General features: G+C 41.2%; 1 protein-coding gene across 4 annotated transcripts in view; it reads right to left on the reverse strand.

Annotated features, from left to right (window-relative positions):
- Positions 1-16723, reverse strand: part of ARHGAP12 (Rho GTPase activating protein 12) — a 79243-nt gene that overhangs the window by 20843 nt on the left and 41677 nt on the right. For 2 of the 4 annotated variants that reach the window (XM_048511010.1, XM_048511009.1), the window contains exons 4-5: positions 15024-15164; positions 10105-10185 (exon numbers count right to left, since the gene is read on the reverse strand). In XM_048511010.1, the coding sequence (XP_048366967.1) occupies positions 10105-10185; positions 15024-15164 (222 nt within the window). The remainder of the gene's footprint in view (positions 1-10104; positions 10186-15023; positions 15165-16723) is intronic. The other 2 variants (XM_048511012.1, XM_048511011.1) reach the window with 1 other exon arrangement.

Here is a 16723-nt window from a genome sequence, read left to right on the forward strand (position 1 = left end):
TTTTTCATGACAAAAGCTGGGGCTCTGTTTCCCAAATTAATAACTAGCATGAGCATATGGCATGGTGACATTTACAGTGTGGGGCAAAGGCAATCAAGATGAACAATAGTGATAAGGTATATTGTGCAGGAGAGACAGGCATATAGAAGGTATAGAGACAGGTCCCAAGATCCAATTTTCCACCCCCTAATACCCTCATTTAAGTATGCGTGTCCCAAATTTTTATTTCAAAAGAAGTATTATTTCAGCGTTAAGTTCGGTTACAGTTGTAATTAGCTATAGAAAATCTAATGATTTCAAAATAAGACAGAAGTATAATATATCCTGTCTGTGATTTGCATAGGCTAATTATGATAATTCCTTGCAGGTTAGCCTTTCAGCTCAATGGATTTTTTTACATATACTAAATTGTCCGATCTGAACACATACACATCTGTCAATGAAATTTGTAAGCTGATGAAAACCCACCTCACTTAATCAATTTAGGGGAGAACTGCCGGGGGGAGGGGGGGATGAAATAGTTGTTCATAACTTTCCAAAGGATACCAAGACCTACTGGGAGAATTGGCGGGGTACAAATGCAATCAATCAATCAATACAATGTTGCAGTTTAACAAGCAGGTAGCAACAAGAAGTGACTGTTAATTAAATTAGTTGCAAGACAACAGCACAAGCAAGACTGAGTAACAGGACGGCTGTATCAGATAATCAGATCCTCCACCCAATCTAGTCATGGAGCCACACATTGTTCTTACACCACAGATTCCATGCAATGTCTACCACAATTGGGAATGCTGTAGCACACCACAGCTACATTATGAAGTTTTTCAGCATCAGAAATTAATAGTTCATTTAATGTGTAGTTGGGAGTCCATTTACTCTCAAAAACACAGTACAAAGACATGAAGTAGCACAGTCTTGCACATACATCCCAAGACCTTTGGGGAGCAATATCACACCTGCTGCCCTTTCCTATGCCTATATGCATTTGGCCTCATGACAGCACAGTTTATTGGCATGCAGTTTATTGGCATGCAGACCATATGGGCATAGGTTTCACAGCTGGGAGTACTGCTTTTACAGGATTACCAATGGCAGACAATGATGATTGCACATGTGCTAATGTTATGGAAAATGAGGTTCAGTGGTGGGCAAGAGGAGGAACGATCGTGTCCCCCTGCCCCTTTGAATTCATATACATGCTCATGATATTTTTCAGGGCTGTCAGATCAAAAACTGCTGCACAAACAACAAACAACAGAATTCGTGCTTCCTCTATTGCCAAACTTTAGCCAAATAAACAGCATCTTGAATTCTGAGTTTTTAGATTTATTCATATTAATTCAGTGCACACAGAAAGCAAGACAGGCAGGAACTGTTAGTTACTGATAGTAAACGTTACAGGATTGTAGATGCATTTTCCGCTGAAACTAGAATTGTCATCCGTTTCTTTTACATTTTTAATAGTCTCTCTCAAGCAAAAAAAAGGAATCATCTGATATTTTTAATGTTAGTTTATATATTACCAAAACCATCATATCAATTCAATTAAACTGTTATTGTTTTCAACTCTTTCATTCCTTTTGATCAGATTTTTCCCCATCAGCATGACTTTAGGCAAGATCTATTATAAATACCCAGGAATACTACCACAGTCAAAATCAGATTTCCAGACATCGAAACATAAATGTCTTTCAGGGCTGAACAAATCAACCAATCACAGCCCAGAAAACCCACAACAACCAAATCTCACTTTATCATTCTGTGCAAAACTGCATATCGTTTAATAGCAAGCTGTCCCTACTGATTATAAACACACTATTGCACCAAACTGTATTATAGCACAAAAAAGATGATCTGTGTAAGAGTCAAAAATTGTAATACAGGATGCAGCATCACAAGAAAAGGAATCATGCGGCCCCCAATGCCACATACAGTGCAGAATTGAAAAGTTTCAAAATCAAGCACCTGGATGCTGGCTGCATCTCAGCAACTAACACATAAAATGCTTCATGAACAGGCCAGAGGAAATCCCAGATTCAGCTCAAAGCTTTGTGGAAACCATCAGTATCTGTGTCAGTGACATTTACAGTGTCTGTGTTGTTCCACATGTATTATTTTGAGAACTTTTCCTTAATTTAAAGACTAGAAGAATTCCTACACATTTATTGCACTACCCTTTAATCCTTCTCTGTAATAAAAAACTTGTAGAGGATAAGCTTCTAGATTAGGAGCCTGTAGGCCTGAGGCTAAACAGATAACATAATTTCGATGCTGGCAGCCCCTCAGCAACTAGCACTGGCCATGCTGGCAGGGGCTGATGGGAATTGTAGTCCATGAACATCTGGAGAGACGCAGGTTGCAGACCCCTGTTCTAGAAGAAGCAAGCTCAGATTCGCAAAAGCTCATACTGAAATGAATGTTGTTAGTCTTTAGGGAGTAACAGTTTTAATTCAATGTGATGCAAGTCTGTAGTTGAAAAGGCTTTAGGTTAATGACCCAATGTCATCACTTAAAAAAACTGATCCTTTGTGGCTTTCTACAACATAGAAACAATAAAGCTGGGTATTAACCTTAAAACAGAAGTAAGTTTGAGCAGTTAGACATTTTGTTTAAAAATCTCTACTGTCTTAAAAGCAAACTAACTGGTGAAAAATTCTAAAATGACCACTGAATATGCAGCAAAAAAGTAACATACAAAGACTAAGAGATTTTGCCAGGATACACAGTCTGAAATTTGACGTTTTATACTGTTAGAAAAACAGAATGGTATATTGGCATTATTCTCCAAAACACACACTATCAAATGTCAAAATGGTTACTGACAGCTAGGCCCAAATTAGACTGATTTTTTAAAGCAATTTTTCTTAACAATTGAGGAAAATATTTAGGGTAATGACATCCCACCATATGTATCTACGGTATGTGAGTACAATTTATGTTTTTGCTCAGCCAAGAATTTACTAAGAAGTGAGCAAATCTCACAGTCTCAGTAACAAAAGAATAATGCTAGTATATTTTCCCAGGTTAGAAGCATTACAGAACCAATATAGTTAAAGCACTGCAATTACATTTTCTCTGGTACAAACTGGTGGGACCTACAGACCAAGAACAATACTATTATCCAACTCTTATGGTATTTTGTTTCTTTTGTTACTTTCCCAGTTAGTAATAAATGAGCCTATGAAACAGGACATACCATGCCATTCATGTATATTTCAAACCATGCAGTCGGGCAACAACATTCTGTGAATCAATTTAACCCATGCAGCTCTAGTTGAATTGTTATTCATGCCCCAAAAGGTATGATTAAGCAAAGTTTGGAAAAGAACCAGAAATACATGGGAAATATATAAATAGATGTGTTAAACAGAGTGGCTAGTCCCCAGAGGTTACTTGTAATTAAAATTAACAATTGTAATTTCTGCCAGGGAGCTGTGAGCTATTGTGGTTTGCAAGGAAGGCAAATGAAAAAAAAAGGGGGGGGGCTGTTCTCATCCTCTAATTTTGTGGCATTAATTGGGGGAGGGGAGTCCAAAGTGTTGGTTGGCATGGGAAGGAAATGTATATTTTACAGCTCTCAAGTTTTGGCATTCCACAGGTATATGGGGTAAGTACCCTTGACTCACCTGTCTGTAGTATGTGGAATGTGAATTTCCCTCCGTTTTTCCCCCAGTGGCAATTAGATCCACAGTTAATCCTCTCCCTCTGCTGTGAATGGCTGCAGAAGGTAGACCGAACATGAGCCTATGATACACAGAGAAGCTGGCCTCTTGCCAATACCATGCTCCCACAAGCAATTCACCAAACCTGCAGTGAGTACCCCCAAAGAGGATGCAGCAGTAATGTCTCAACAGGCCTCATTACACTTTATCTGAGCTATTTACATTTATAGACACAAAGCAAACAAGCCCACAATGGAAACTTTACCACTCAAATGTTCTGGACTAGGATTTTGTAGCAGGAGGACAGCTCCTTCCAGAGCACGCCTCCTGATGTTACAATAGGTAAAAAGACAACTGCCACGATGGAGCAGGAAAAAGAGCTGCTGACTTTATAGCTTCAACTGCTTTTCCATTCAGTTTTGAGGCATTTGAGTCCAAGTTCAGCAGGCAGCTATCTACCAAGGTAGCTCATCACCACAATCACGTGTGACTAACCAAGACTGTATAAACCTAATTTCCCCTGACAATTGAGGGCCAATGTAGTATGGTAGTTATTGGCGGAGTCTAATCTGGTAAACCGAGGTTTGTTTCCCCACTCTTCCACTTGAAGCTTTCTGGATGATCTTGGGCTAGTAACACTTATCTCAGAACCTTCTCAGTCCCACCTACCTCACAAGACATCTGCTGTGGGGAGAGGAAAGAAAGGCAAGGCAAGCCGCTTGGAGACTCCTTAAAAGCGGAGAAAGAGCAGGGTGTAAAAACTAACTTTCCTTCTTCTCTCCTTGAACTGTGTTTCTCTGGCCCTTTCCGCATGGGCCAAAAACGACGGCCTGCAAAATTCCCCAGGCCGCTGCTCAGACAGGCGGCGCAGCTACAACGCGAGCAGCGCCGACTGGACAGCGCTTCTGTGGGCGGCGTCAGGTTTTTCTAAACAACAACCCTTTAAAGGGTTGTTGTTAGGGGGAAAGCGTCTTCCGGGCGGCGCCGTATGGTCCGCGCCGCCAGGAAACAACACGCTTGCTCCCTGGCCCGCCCCACTCACCTTTTGTCCCTCGGGTCGCCGCTTCGCTGCTGGCTATCGAAGTTCTCCCGCCCACGCTGTCCTCCCAACCCCTGAAGCCTCGCCCATGCTGTCTCTCCGGACCTCTCTACCGTTTGTCGCCTTCTGTTAAGTAAGCCGCTAGCATAAGTAGATGGAACGGCCTTCGCCTCCACGCCGGCGGAATTCTCGCCGGCGTGGAGGCGACAGGGAGGCCGTGCGGAAATGGCCTCTACTTCAAAAAATTACTATGTTTGAAAAGATACAGTGTAGTTGAACTCAAAATACAGATGCAACCTCAACTGTTTAACTTAAAGCTGGGGGAAAAAACTGCACATAGCCTTTTCAGTTTATGCTATTTTGAAGCTACTTCCAAATCCAAAATCAATACAACGCTAGAGTTAATTGCAGACAGTGGTACAGATGTACAAGCCCTGAGATTTTCCCCTCCTCACACCCTGCTGCTGAAACCCATGACATTGGACTGGCTGAGGTCAGAATAAGGGGGAACAGATTATATCTAGAATCCTATACACCTCCCACTGCTTGAGACTAGATTTATTCCCTGCTCCCCCTCCAAGATCAAATCAATGCATCTCTGCTGGAACTAAATGTTCAAGTACATCAGACTGAAAACTGTAACTGGCAACGTGGACTGCCTGCTAAGTGATGCCTCTGCTGCTTCCCTGAGGCAACAGATGCAGCACATTGTTCTGTCTCGAGTCCCTTTCAAGTCTGGATAAGGGAAGGGATAGGGGCTAATGTTTATCCAGTCTTACAGTACATGGTTGTAAAGTACATGGTTTTATCAAATCCCAGGAATTAGGGAGAGTATCCCTCTGCTTGGGGGGGGGGGGGGGGGAGGGTTATGCTGCTAACTAGAACTTTTCAGCAGTACTAGAAGCAGACAGAAGGAAAATACACATGCATCACTTTTGTCTTCGTTCTTTTTAAAAGAAAGCTTCAGGCAAACAGATTCTCTGTTCCTTATCCTTGTTGCTAATACAGATTTTAAGTGCTACTGCACCCAAGAAGGGCAGATGATTGCTGTGCTGACTACTGCAGGTGTCCCATCCCCTTTGATTTTCTCCAGCAACTTTTGGAAAATATCAAATAGAAGCCAACCCAACTCAATCATCTTCTCCGCCACCAAAGCTCATCAGCATCCTGGACAGGATCAAAACTAGACACTTCTGAAGTCTGCACCTCTTTTGACTTTCAGCAGCTCCGAAAGATCTCTGGCTCAGCTGATCTAGTTCTTGAGCCAAAGTGGTATGGTGGTTAAAAGCAGGTGGACTCTAATCTGGAAGACAGGGTTTGAGTCTCCACCTGAGCAGCGGATTCTTATTGCCCAAAGGCACCTGGTGGGCCACTGTGAGTAGCAGAGTGCTGGACTAGATGGACTCTGGTCTGATCCAGCAGGCTAGTTCTTATGTTCTTATTAGGTGACCTGGATTTGTTTCCCTGCTCCTACTAATGAAGCCCATGGGGTGACCTTGGGCCAGTCACAGTTCCGTCAGAACTTTCCCTGAGCCCCACTTACCTTACAAGGTGCCTGTTGTGGGGAGAGGAAAGCAACGGTGCTTCGAGTCTACTTACAGGAGAGACAGGGGAGGTATACATCCAAACTCTTTTTCTTCTTCCTCCTCCTGCTCCTCTTCCTCCCCTTCACCCCAAGTAACTTGGCTGTATAGCATCCATGGGATTCCCATAATTTACTGGGTGCCACATACATTGAGCATCTGAGTCACTGAACTGGGTGTTTGAGTAGAAGGAACAAAATATGGCCTGGAGAAGCAATAAGAATGTCCTCTTCTCTCAGCAGTTTCTAGGGTGGTATGGAAGAACCTATGAACCGTCTTGATGACAGTGGATGTGCCATCGTGCACCAAACACTGGATCAGATTCACAATAATGTGAACTGCTGATCAATTTATTAATCAATGAAGCTGGTTTGTCTAAGCTCAGTTCTTAGAAGAGCTGGGTAAGCTTGCTTCTCTCTCCAAAGCTATGAAGCTCCAGATTAACCCTGGATGGGAGGTGGCCTGCAAACTTCATGAACGCATCTCTTGGCCCCATACAGGGCCAAATAAAAATGTAACACAGTAACTAAAGAATTCAGTCATTTCACAAGGCAGGAGTTTTACCTCTTTCTTTAAAACCACCTAACCAAAAACCCAAGAGGTTTTCTAAAAGAATTCAGCTGATGACCAAAAACTTGCTGACATTCCTGCAGGCTTTAAAACTATGCTGTCGTTCATTCTGGATCATACAGTACAACTGATTAGACGGCAGGCATACCGGAAGTTCTGCATGTGCTCTAAAATTATGTTTGGCTTGTAGTGAAAGGGTTGAAGAGCATCAGATTGCCTAAGAATTCACTTTCAGTTTAAAAGAAGAAGAAGAGTTTGGATTTATATCCCCCCTGACTCTCCTGTAAGGAGACTCAAAGAGGCCTTCAATCTCCTTTCCCTTCTCCCCTCCCCACAAACACCCGGTTCTCCAGATTAGAGTGCACCTGCTCTTAGCCATGCACGACTCTATACCATGCTGGCTCTATACAGTCTGACCCTGAAAGCTACTGTGCATACTGAATTCACACTTGCATTTATAACTGTGGGTTTGAAACAAAACAAAAACTTTGAACTGAATTCTGATAGCCGATGTCCAAATTGCCTTCGAGGATTTTGATCTATATGTTGACACCAAAAAGACTTGTTTCCCCAATTATTTTTCACAGCCCTTCTTTGTCTCAGACACCCATCTCGTGAGTATTTATTTATTTATTTACATTATTAATAGTCTGTCTTTCTTACAGGAACTCAAGACAGATTACACCTAGTGAGCCAGTGCAAACATTAATAATGGGATGCTCAATAACCAATGTATTAGGATTTTAGAAATCTGCAACCACCAGAAAGAACTGAGGCATAGCACAAGTATTCACGTAAAACATAAAGAAGTACAGAAATTTAAAAAAGGATCCTGCTTATAATTAGCTCAACACAGCCCAATAGATCACAGTCCCCAATCATTCATCCAAGCGAGTTTCTAAAAACCATTTTGTGCAGTGAAATTCTGTTACCAACAGGAGGAACCTTCCTGACCTTCTTGGGAAGGCCCTTCCACAAGGTGGGAGCTACAACCGAGAGAGCACGTGTGTGGGCAGCTATGGTTTTTGCCATTTGCCGTTTGGCACTTCCAGAAGCCCCAGGTGACTTGAGCAAAGTTATCACGGAAGAACTTTGCCAGTCAATATTCTTCAGATCAACCTGTCACCTCTTAAATTTCCTCCATGAGCATTCCCTATTCTGCAGTTATGGGTACATTAATTCGCTGGGAGAGGACGAGAGGGGGGAATACAGATCCTGAAGTTGGTCTCCAATCTCTTAACAATTAAACCACCTCTAGGTAAGTCAGAGGCAAAGAGAGCAAATCAAAAGATAGTTCTTCTAGCTAATTCTTGAACACCAGATCTTTATATTTAAGAGAAACTGTGTTTATACTCTGCCTTCTGCTTACTGCCCAAGTAGACAAATTATTGTTCTTTTGCTTAGTATGGTTTTTTTAAAAAATAGCTTGAAATGGGTAATATTTTCAACATTTAATAAGTAATGTAATCCAAGTTTTACTAAGGGATCTATACCTATTTTGAAAAATTGTAGTTACAATGAAAATACACAGGTCAATACCTACTTACAATGAAATACACAGCTCGTCTACTTGTTTCTTATCAGTGAAATGCTGCCAGAGCTACAACTGCCACAAGATTGGTTCTTTAATGGAGCTGTAACCTGACGAACAACCTTAGGCACATACGAAAGACTTGGCATGGCTAGCAGGATTTTGAACAGAAGACTTACATACTACAAACTGCTGTTGACAGTTTCACTGATTTCAAAATTATTTGCAATGCAGCACAAGGTCTCAGAAATGCAAAGCTAAAGTTACCTCTCATGCGGGGAACTTGGAAATCATATCTTAGAGTTAAGAACATGTAGAACTGTATAGAGATTATACTACCCCGTGAAGACTGACATCAAGATTCTCAACACTTCTACCACATTTATTTCTCATGACTTCTTAAGAGTTTAGCAGACTAGGATCTGCATGGTCATGATCACATTGCAAACTGCAGAATCTTTACAAACTGCAGAATCTGACAGGGGGAGCTTTGACTCATGTTGTCCCTTCCATATCGCAACTTTCTACATTGGGTTTTGGCTGTTCATAGGTTGGTGCCTGTCCCCACTGTCCAACATTAGCACAATTAAAAATGGCCGCAGACGCCACCTTGCCAGCTCAATTCTCTTTGATCCATGCTGCCCCATGCTGCAAAGAAACACTGCAGTACAAAGGATTATCGTAAAAAAATTATGTGGCTTTCCAGATTGTGGGGGGCGCTTTGCCCCTAGCCCCAGCAATGTGGGAGGGACAACTATACCACCAGAATCTTGCTGGTCTCTAAGATGCTACTGGACTCAAAGCTAGGCGTTCAAACTGCAGACCAACATGGTTAGCCTCTGAAACCAGGTCTACACAGTAGCTTCTGCAGATCCATATCTCTCTTTAAAGATCTATATTGGTTTTAGCACTGTAGTTCCCTAAGGAAAACAAGAACAATGACAGACACTTTAGACTTATGACTGAGGCTCAACAGATAAGACACAGAGATCTTCCTGGCATCTTTTAGACCTAATTACAATCACTTGAGACCCCGATTCAGATGGGCTTCTGTGATCTCTGTTAAATCTAATATGACCTTAACTGCACTCAGGACATTTAGGCTATTCAGTGGAACACGTAAGCTGACAGGTGCTTTCAAAGGGATACGGCCAATTCCCCCTTGGACAGGGTAAATGACAATCTGCTTTAAAACCTATCAAACCTAATAGAAATGTCTACTGGTTTCTTATTGAGTTCTGTGAACAATCTATACCATTCAACTGAGCAAACTATAAAAACCACAGATTGTGCCCACATGTGAAACATGCTGCTTTATTAAACTTCCAACTCATCTGCAGTCTTGAATTGAAAATATGATGCCTCAATGACCTGTTTAATGGTCTTATGTCCCAGATGAGTACACACGGTATTTGCTGCAATGGTTCACAACCTAATAACTCATTCTTTGGGGGAGGGGGAAACATAAAATATTGTTATAGTTGTTTCGAAACAAATGCATAAAGTACATCTTACTTTCCATCTATGCAAGGTTCTGAAACCCTTCAGCATACCGAGAGAAAGAGAAACAGCTTTCTTCACCAAGATTTAGAATTGTCATACAACTGAAAACACGGCCAATTCCAGAAGTCATGCATCCTTTGTATAAACTACAGCATCACCTGTCTCTTGATCACAAGCCAGAAACATTTTTATTGTTTTATTTTAACTACTTACTTTTGGCAGCGCCCACTCTGATCGTGATCCATCTGCATTATAATAATATGGTCGACCTTGTTCATCTGCATGTTTTATCCACTGCAGAAACAAAAGTTAATAACAGTATTTATTAGTAAAAAATAGAATAGCTGTCAAGTAAGAGAATCAAAAATGGAAATACTTCTAGCTTTCACAGTCAACCAAAGATGAATATAGGCAGAAGCTCCATGACTACACCTTAGCTGTACTCAAAATCTAACTAATTTGTAGTACAGAGTATGTCTATTACAATTAGCATCCACTGTGAATCATAGTGAATTAAAACCACACAATGTATCTCATCAATTACATGGTCTGTGATGGTTCCTAATAATTTCTTTTTGCATTAATAATTTTTTGCACAAATCTAAATCACTTTGAAAATGACAGCTATTGCTCAATATTGTCATTGTTGCCATTGCTGTGTGGGGACATTGGGCTTCTAATAAAAGCATGTTGCTTATTCATGATCTCAGTGCAAATGACAGGGAAGGGCTATAATCTACTTTCTCTTTATTGGAATCCTTGTGGTCCAACAGTGTTCTTTAAATGTGCAAAGCAAGAGAGCACTCCAAGCTCATTTACAGTTAGGGGTAGCTGAGTAAAACGCTGCCTTGTATCAGGCAAGATCCAACCAGTTCAGAACTGTTCGCAAGCATCTCAAAGGATGCAGGCACTAGGTGATCACAGAAATTGGCCACCGATTCAGCAGTAGATCACAACCTACTGCTGTAATACAAAGTATATCTTCAAGGGGATAGTCTAAGGTCCCTTCCGCACAGGCAGAATAATGCACTTTCAATCCACTTTCACAATAGTTTGCAAGTGGATTTTGCTATTCCACACAGCTGCAAAGTGCATTGAAAATGAATAGAAAGTGCACTATTCAGCATGTGCAGATGGGACCTTAGTGGAGGTAAAGGGGCATTACAAGGATATCATTTTCCATGCACCCTGGAGATAAAGTTCTTCACTGAAGCTCGTTTGGAGGAGGGAAAGGAATTTGCTAACTTTAAGACACCTGTTTGGCAACAGGTTGAACAGAATGACCCGTTTTATAAACCCATCATTGCACTAAAGAACAACTGTCAAAACACCATGATGCTCAATGTCCTCTTTAGAAATTTCAATGTATGCACCTGAACAGCTAGATTTGAGTACTGTAGATCCTAGATGCACTCTGTGAAATTTTGTCTCTGCCAAGTCAAATTATGACACAGTCAGTCATTTCTTGATGAATTTTAAAGCTTGGTAGATCCACCTGAACACAGACCCAACACCTCCTCACCATCTAGTTTCCAAAATGTTTCTGCTGAAGAATGTGTGTACACATAGTCTCCCATATGCCAAGGCAGAGAAAGTCTACGTCTATGCCACCCGTCAAGGTTGTACATTTACATCTGAATACTTTGCGCTATTCTGACATTCAAAGCCTTTGCATTAGTGGTTGAAAAGAACACTCTGGGTTGTTCTACAATCTCTTGATTTTCAGTCTCAAGATGGGAACCAGATAAATGGGAAGGTCAAAAAATGCTTAATCTCTGTCTGGAGCCAAGCCATGTGACTGATGGCATTTTGAAAATGGACTGTATCTTAAGTTTCCTGCCTATTTGATTTAAGACCTGGAACCAATCAGATTCCTGTTGAGGTTTAGTCAAAGATTCTATTTCTTAATTTTTTTCCTATTTACAGCTTAATGTCATGTAAATTTCATTCTTTACAGTGAATCAGTTTTTAAATACAATATCATGTCTTCAGAATCTTTTATACTAAGCCCACCAAGCATGCCAAGTGTCATCATGTTAACTGAATTAAATTAAGATAATGTTGGAGATTGTTGAATTCATAAAATACCTCTGGAAACACATTCATCCAAGGTGATGACAATTCTATCAAAGTTTATACAGGCACTCGGCTTTTGCTCAGGTCATAGAACCAGACTGAGTGTGTGGTCAGAAGTCTGGGTCAAACAAAAAGCCTCTGCATGTCCTTCAGCATCTCCACATATGTTATTGAAGACATTTATAAACACACTACTCATAGTTTATTGACGGCCCACTATTGGGGGGGGGGGAGGGTGGACAGAATCAGGGAGTGGCAGAAGGCCATGCTGACAAGATTGCTGCATCCACTGGTGGAAGAGGCACCCTTGCTGGCAGAGAGGACAAAGATGGCAGTGTTCAGGCACCTCACATATCTGCGGTGGCAAAACCTGGGCGTGGGCACTGCTGCAGAGATATACTGGCATCCAAGCATTCCTGAAGGTAGAGATGACTTTAGTGGACTTTTACCAGGTTTCTAGGGTGGGAACACAGCCCTGCCCGCCTCAGACGTACACCCATTTTTCCCTGTGAGAATTTTTCAGTAGCTGAGGGCTTTTTTCTTTTTTTGCCATGCTACGCCACCAGGAAATCCATTGCAAGCGCTGCCTTCCCCGGCCACAGGCCGCTCTGGATTGGGCTGCCCAAGAAAAGCTAGATGTATTGTGAAGTTTAATTACTGTTGCTTCTGGAAGAGCAGTTTGTTATAGTATAAAAATCTTCCCGTGGCTAGAGGCAAAGCCAGAATTTTCACCCCAACAGAAATAGAAAATGAAGTAGTGTTCCTCCAACCCAGAATAATAAAGCTACAATATGGAATGGTTAGCAAAAACATACTTAACCTTAAATATCATCACAATCAATGCCTCATCCTAATGATAATAGAGTTCCTAACATAAAAGCAACCAACTAGATGTCCCACATTCAAGATCTTTCCAGTGATCACGTAAATGAAAATTCATTCAATTTTCTTTTCAAGTTCAATTTTTTTCTCAGTTGGAAGAGGAAAGTCGTTTGCATTGCAATATTCAAAAGCAGTATTATCTGTGGTCATATTCCTGTCAGCCACTGTACTACTGAGGATTTTTCCTCTGGTGACTGTAACACCCATAAAATGTTCTGGATCCATGAAGAGAGAACGCACTTTCTTTGTGTACTTTGCCCGCGCGCTGCTCCAAGCCTCTGGGTAGACTACAGAACTGATTCCCAGGAGAGCCTTTTCTTCAGGTGTTTTGCCTGCGTGTTGCTCCAAGCCTCAGAGCAGATCATAGAACCAGTTCCTGGGAAAGCCTTTTCTTTGTGTGTCTGCATGCGCTTTGCTACCAGCCTCTAAACAGACCACAGCAGTGGTCCCTGGGTGAATCTGAAGCAAGCCTTTATTGGCATAGACAACAGTACAACAGTAATCCGGGTGAATCTAATTGATAATAGAGGTAATTTACTGCTGGTGCGGCTGTTGAATGAGCCTCCAACTCAGTCTTTGTAGCTGTTTCCCAGCATAATAGTTTTTTGGTAGGAAGTTGAAAATTTGCTGAAAAGGCCATTTGTAGGCCACAATTTCTCTCTCCTATCTCTCCTATTCCCTAACTCTGCCTGAGTACTGGAGATAAAAGGAGAAACAAAAGAAAAGGTGAGGGAGAAAGCAACAATAAGGAACAAAATGTAGATTTAAAAAAAATAGGAATGCTAGTATCAGACTCAGAGTCAGTGCCTAATACTGCTCTCCCTGTCTGAGACCGGAAAAGAGCGGAGGAAGAGTGACTCCCACTACAGGAGACACGAAGTGCAAATAACGAGGGGAATCATCCAAGCAAGATGTCCTCCTGCCTCAGGGAGAAGGAGGAGGAACTCCCACTTGAACCTGAACTGTTAAAATAAGTTTTCAGTTGGTAGGAAGGCTAAAAAATTACACCTGCTTCTAATGGTGGCAACAGTATAAGTAACATATTTGAGGTGGAGATAATAAAATGATGACTTATTATGGGAGTCTGTGCCAATTCTACTGGTAAAACAGAGAGAGAGAGAGAGAGAGAGAGAAAGAGAAAGAGAGAAAGAGAGAGCGCAGAACAAACCAAAAACTAAGTCTACTCTGCTTGTTTCTTCCCTCCCCCCTCTTATTTACCAGCAGAATGCTTTCCAAATTCACTTTCTGTCTCTCTCCCTTTTGCTGGAGAATGAAAGAAAAGTTGGAGCGAGATCTGCTGTATTTGATCAGTGCTGCAAGCACAGCAGAACTAGAACCTACTTTTCTTTCTGTCTTGGCCCACCACAGAGGAAAAATGTGTTAGCATCCTTCTGATGTAGCTGACATCTTTAAAATTCAATACTTGAACAGGAGAAGTCTTACTTAAAACTTCAGAGATTTCAGTGGAATGGAATTTCCTCAAACATAAATGGTTGCACTGGCATGGTAAGAGTTGCCTCCATGCAACCAGGAAAGACCTGATAGTTTAGTTACCCTGTAATTCTGGGAGCAGAACTGAAGTCTGCATGCTGGCTGCATGATCTTGTTGTCAGGAAAGAGAAAATTTATTGTACCCAGAAGGGAGCACTGTAGGTTTGTTCTAGCAGGAAGAAGTGGCAATGCAGGAACACCATTTTTACTAAATGCTAAGTGAACAACAGTGTTGTTTTAGCACAATAGGAGGGAGAAGAGCTATTGATAAAATGAGGTGTTAGTGTTTAGATGAGAAAGCCTGTGGAAATCTATAAATCTGCCAAACATAGCATTGTTGAAACACATTCACTTGAAATTTGCTACTTCACATGGGAGTACACCCTTTCTCATCTCACATTATTAAATCAGAAATGATAGCTATAATTAAATAAGCTCCCCCCCCAAGCGACAGAAAACAAATGCAGCGTGGTGCCTCTCTATACGTAGCATCTATAGGAACAATTGCTTGCAGAAAGAAAAAACAGCTGGAAACAAGCATAACTGAGGAACATAGAAGAGGAAGCTGGAACTAAGTACACGTTTCCATCACTAATGCAATAAAAGCACTCCTGTTTCAATTCTGAACCACTATGCTTCTATCAAATATCAACGTAGAAAATGTCATGAAGAAAAGTGTGTACCTTTTCATTAGTATAGTCACTGGTATATAGCATTTGGCCATGTTCATCCAACTCTTCTGACCACCCTTTGGGAGGAGAACCATACTGACTATCTGACTGGCTGTTAAAAGAACTGTTGGAGTTTTCTTGTGATGATAGATTCTACAAATGGTCAAACACACACAGAAGTATTCAGAACGAATATTAGATCAAATTCTGATTTACTCTATGAAATAATCTTTTAAACGAAAGACAAATTCAGAGCTTGAGACAGCAGATGACTTTAGATTCCCCCCTGATTTCTGCTGATTATTAGACTAGTTGAGAGTCCTATGCCCTTGGTTTAGATGGCATTTTCTTCACCGAGCTTCAACAGGCAGTGCTAAAATCCACTGGAAACCTAAATGGATTTAACTCGACCAAGCTGTGCCGTAATTACCGATGAAAATAAATGCAGCATGTGCGAAGGAAACATCTGCAGAGTGAACCTATACAATTAGCAGTGTTTCCAAACGTTAAGCACAGACTGAGCATGACTTAACTCTTTACTAGTTTGTGCTCCTGCCTTGGCCTTTTAAAAACCTTTTCTCCTCTCTGAAATTAAATGTCAGCATAGCAGAACTAATGGCTGTATGAGGCGCTGCTCACCTCCACCTATTCCCTTATCAGAAATGCTTGGTACGACACTTCCCTTCCTCAGACACAGTAGTTTAGGGAACCCATTTTTATTATATACAACTCCACCTCAACAACAACTGATTGAGCTCAACCCGTAGATGCATGCAACATGGCCTTTCATCGATTCTAAGAAACCCCATGTCATAATTTTTAGAGTCAATCTTAAGTTTAATGCGTGCTTGAACACAACACTATTAACAATAAATGTTCATCCTTTTTAAACTGCTCCTCAAGCTATGAAGATATTATGATTCAAAAGTTTTGATATAAAATATCAGAAATGAGTAACAGCTACAAATGTAGTATGATCATGACCATCATATAGAAATATGTCCACCACCAAACCATCTTCAGTACTGATATTTGATACTTCGTTGCATAGTTTCTAACTTTTCAAAATCCTAGTCCTATTCCATTGCTTATTAGATGTCTCATGCTATTGGACTGCATTGTTTTACACAGTGTGGGCCTCCTTGAAACTCATTGAGAAAGGCAGACTGAAAAAAAAATCATCTTTCATTTTTCACTCTAGCAAAAATAGATGAGTACTACATAGCTGCTTTACCTCCCATGTTTCAGGTAGCTATTAATTGGTAATGTAAACATGGTTCTCCGTGAGCTGCAGAGTGAATATTCGGAGTTAGTGTTTGAATACAAGCAAAACAAAGCTAAGTTCAGCAGACTTTTCAATCCTAAGCACTTCTGAAACCAAGTTTCCTTATGGTCTGCAAAAACACACAGAACTCACCCTGTCCACAGAGTAAACAAACCTGATCACCTTGACTCCCTCAAGAGAATCAACCAATCCACACTGTCCACAATCCACTCAACTACCATGTCAACTACCGACTGTGGCCACTCCACCTTTCCAGGAGCAATTCCATACTATACTTCGCTTCCAGAGTGCAGCTAGGATTCTTAAGGGGAACTGGGCAGAAAACGTCCCTAAGACTAGTATCAGGGCTCAAGGAGCCACAGAACAGTCACCAAAGCACAGGTTCAGGCTGCTTCACTGGAGGCCTCTGCATCAAGGATGAAACTCC

The sequence above is a fragment of the Sphaerodactylus townsendi genome, linkage group LG11 (genome assembly GCF_021028975.2).
Source record: "Sphaerodactylus townsendi isolate TG3544 linkage group LG11, MPM_Stown_v2.3, whole genome shotgun sequence".
In the NCBI taxonomy this organism is placed as follows: Eukaryota; Metazoa; Chordata; class Lepidosauria; order Squamata; family Sphaerodactylidae; genus Sphaerodactylus; species Sphaerodactylus townsendi.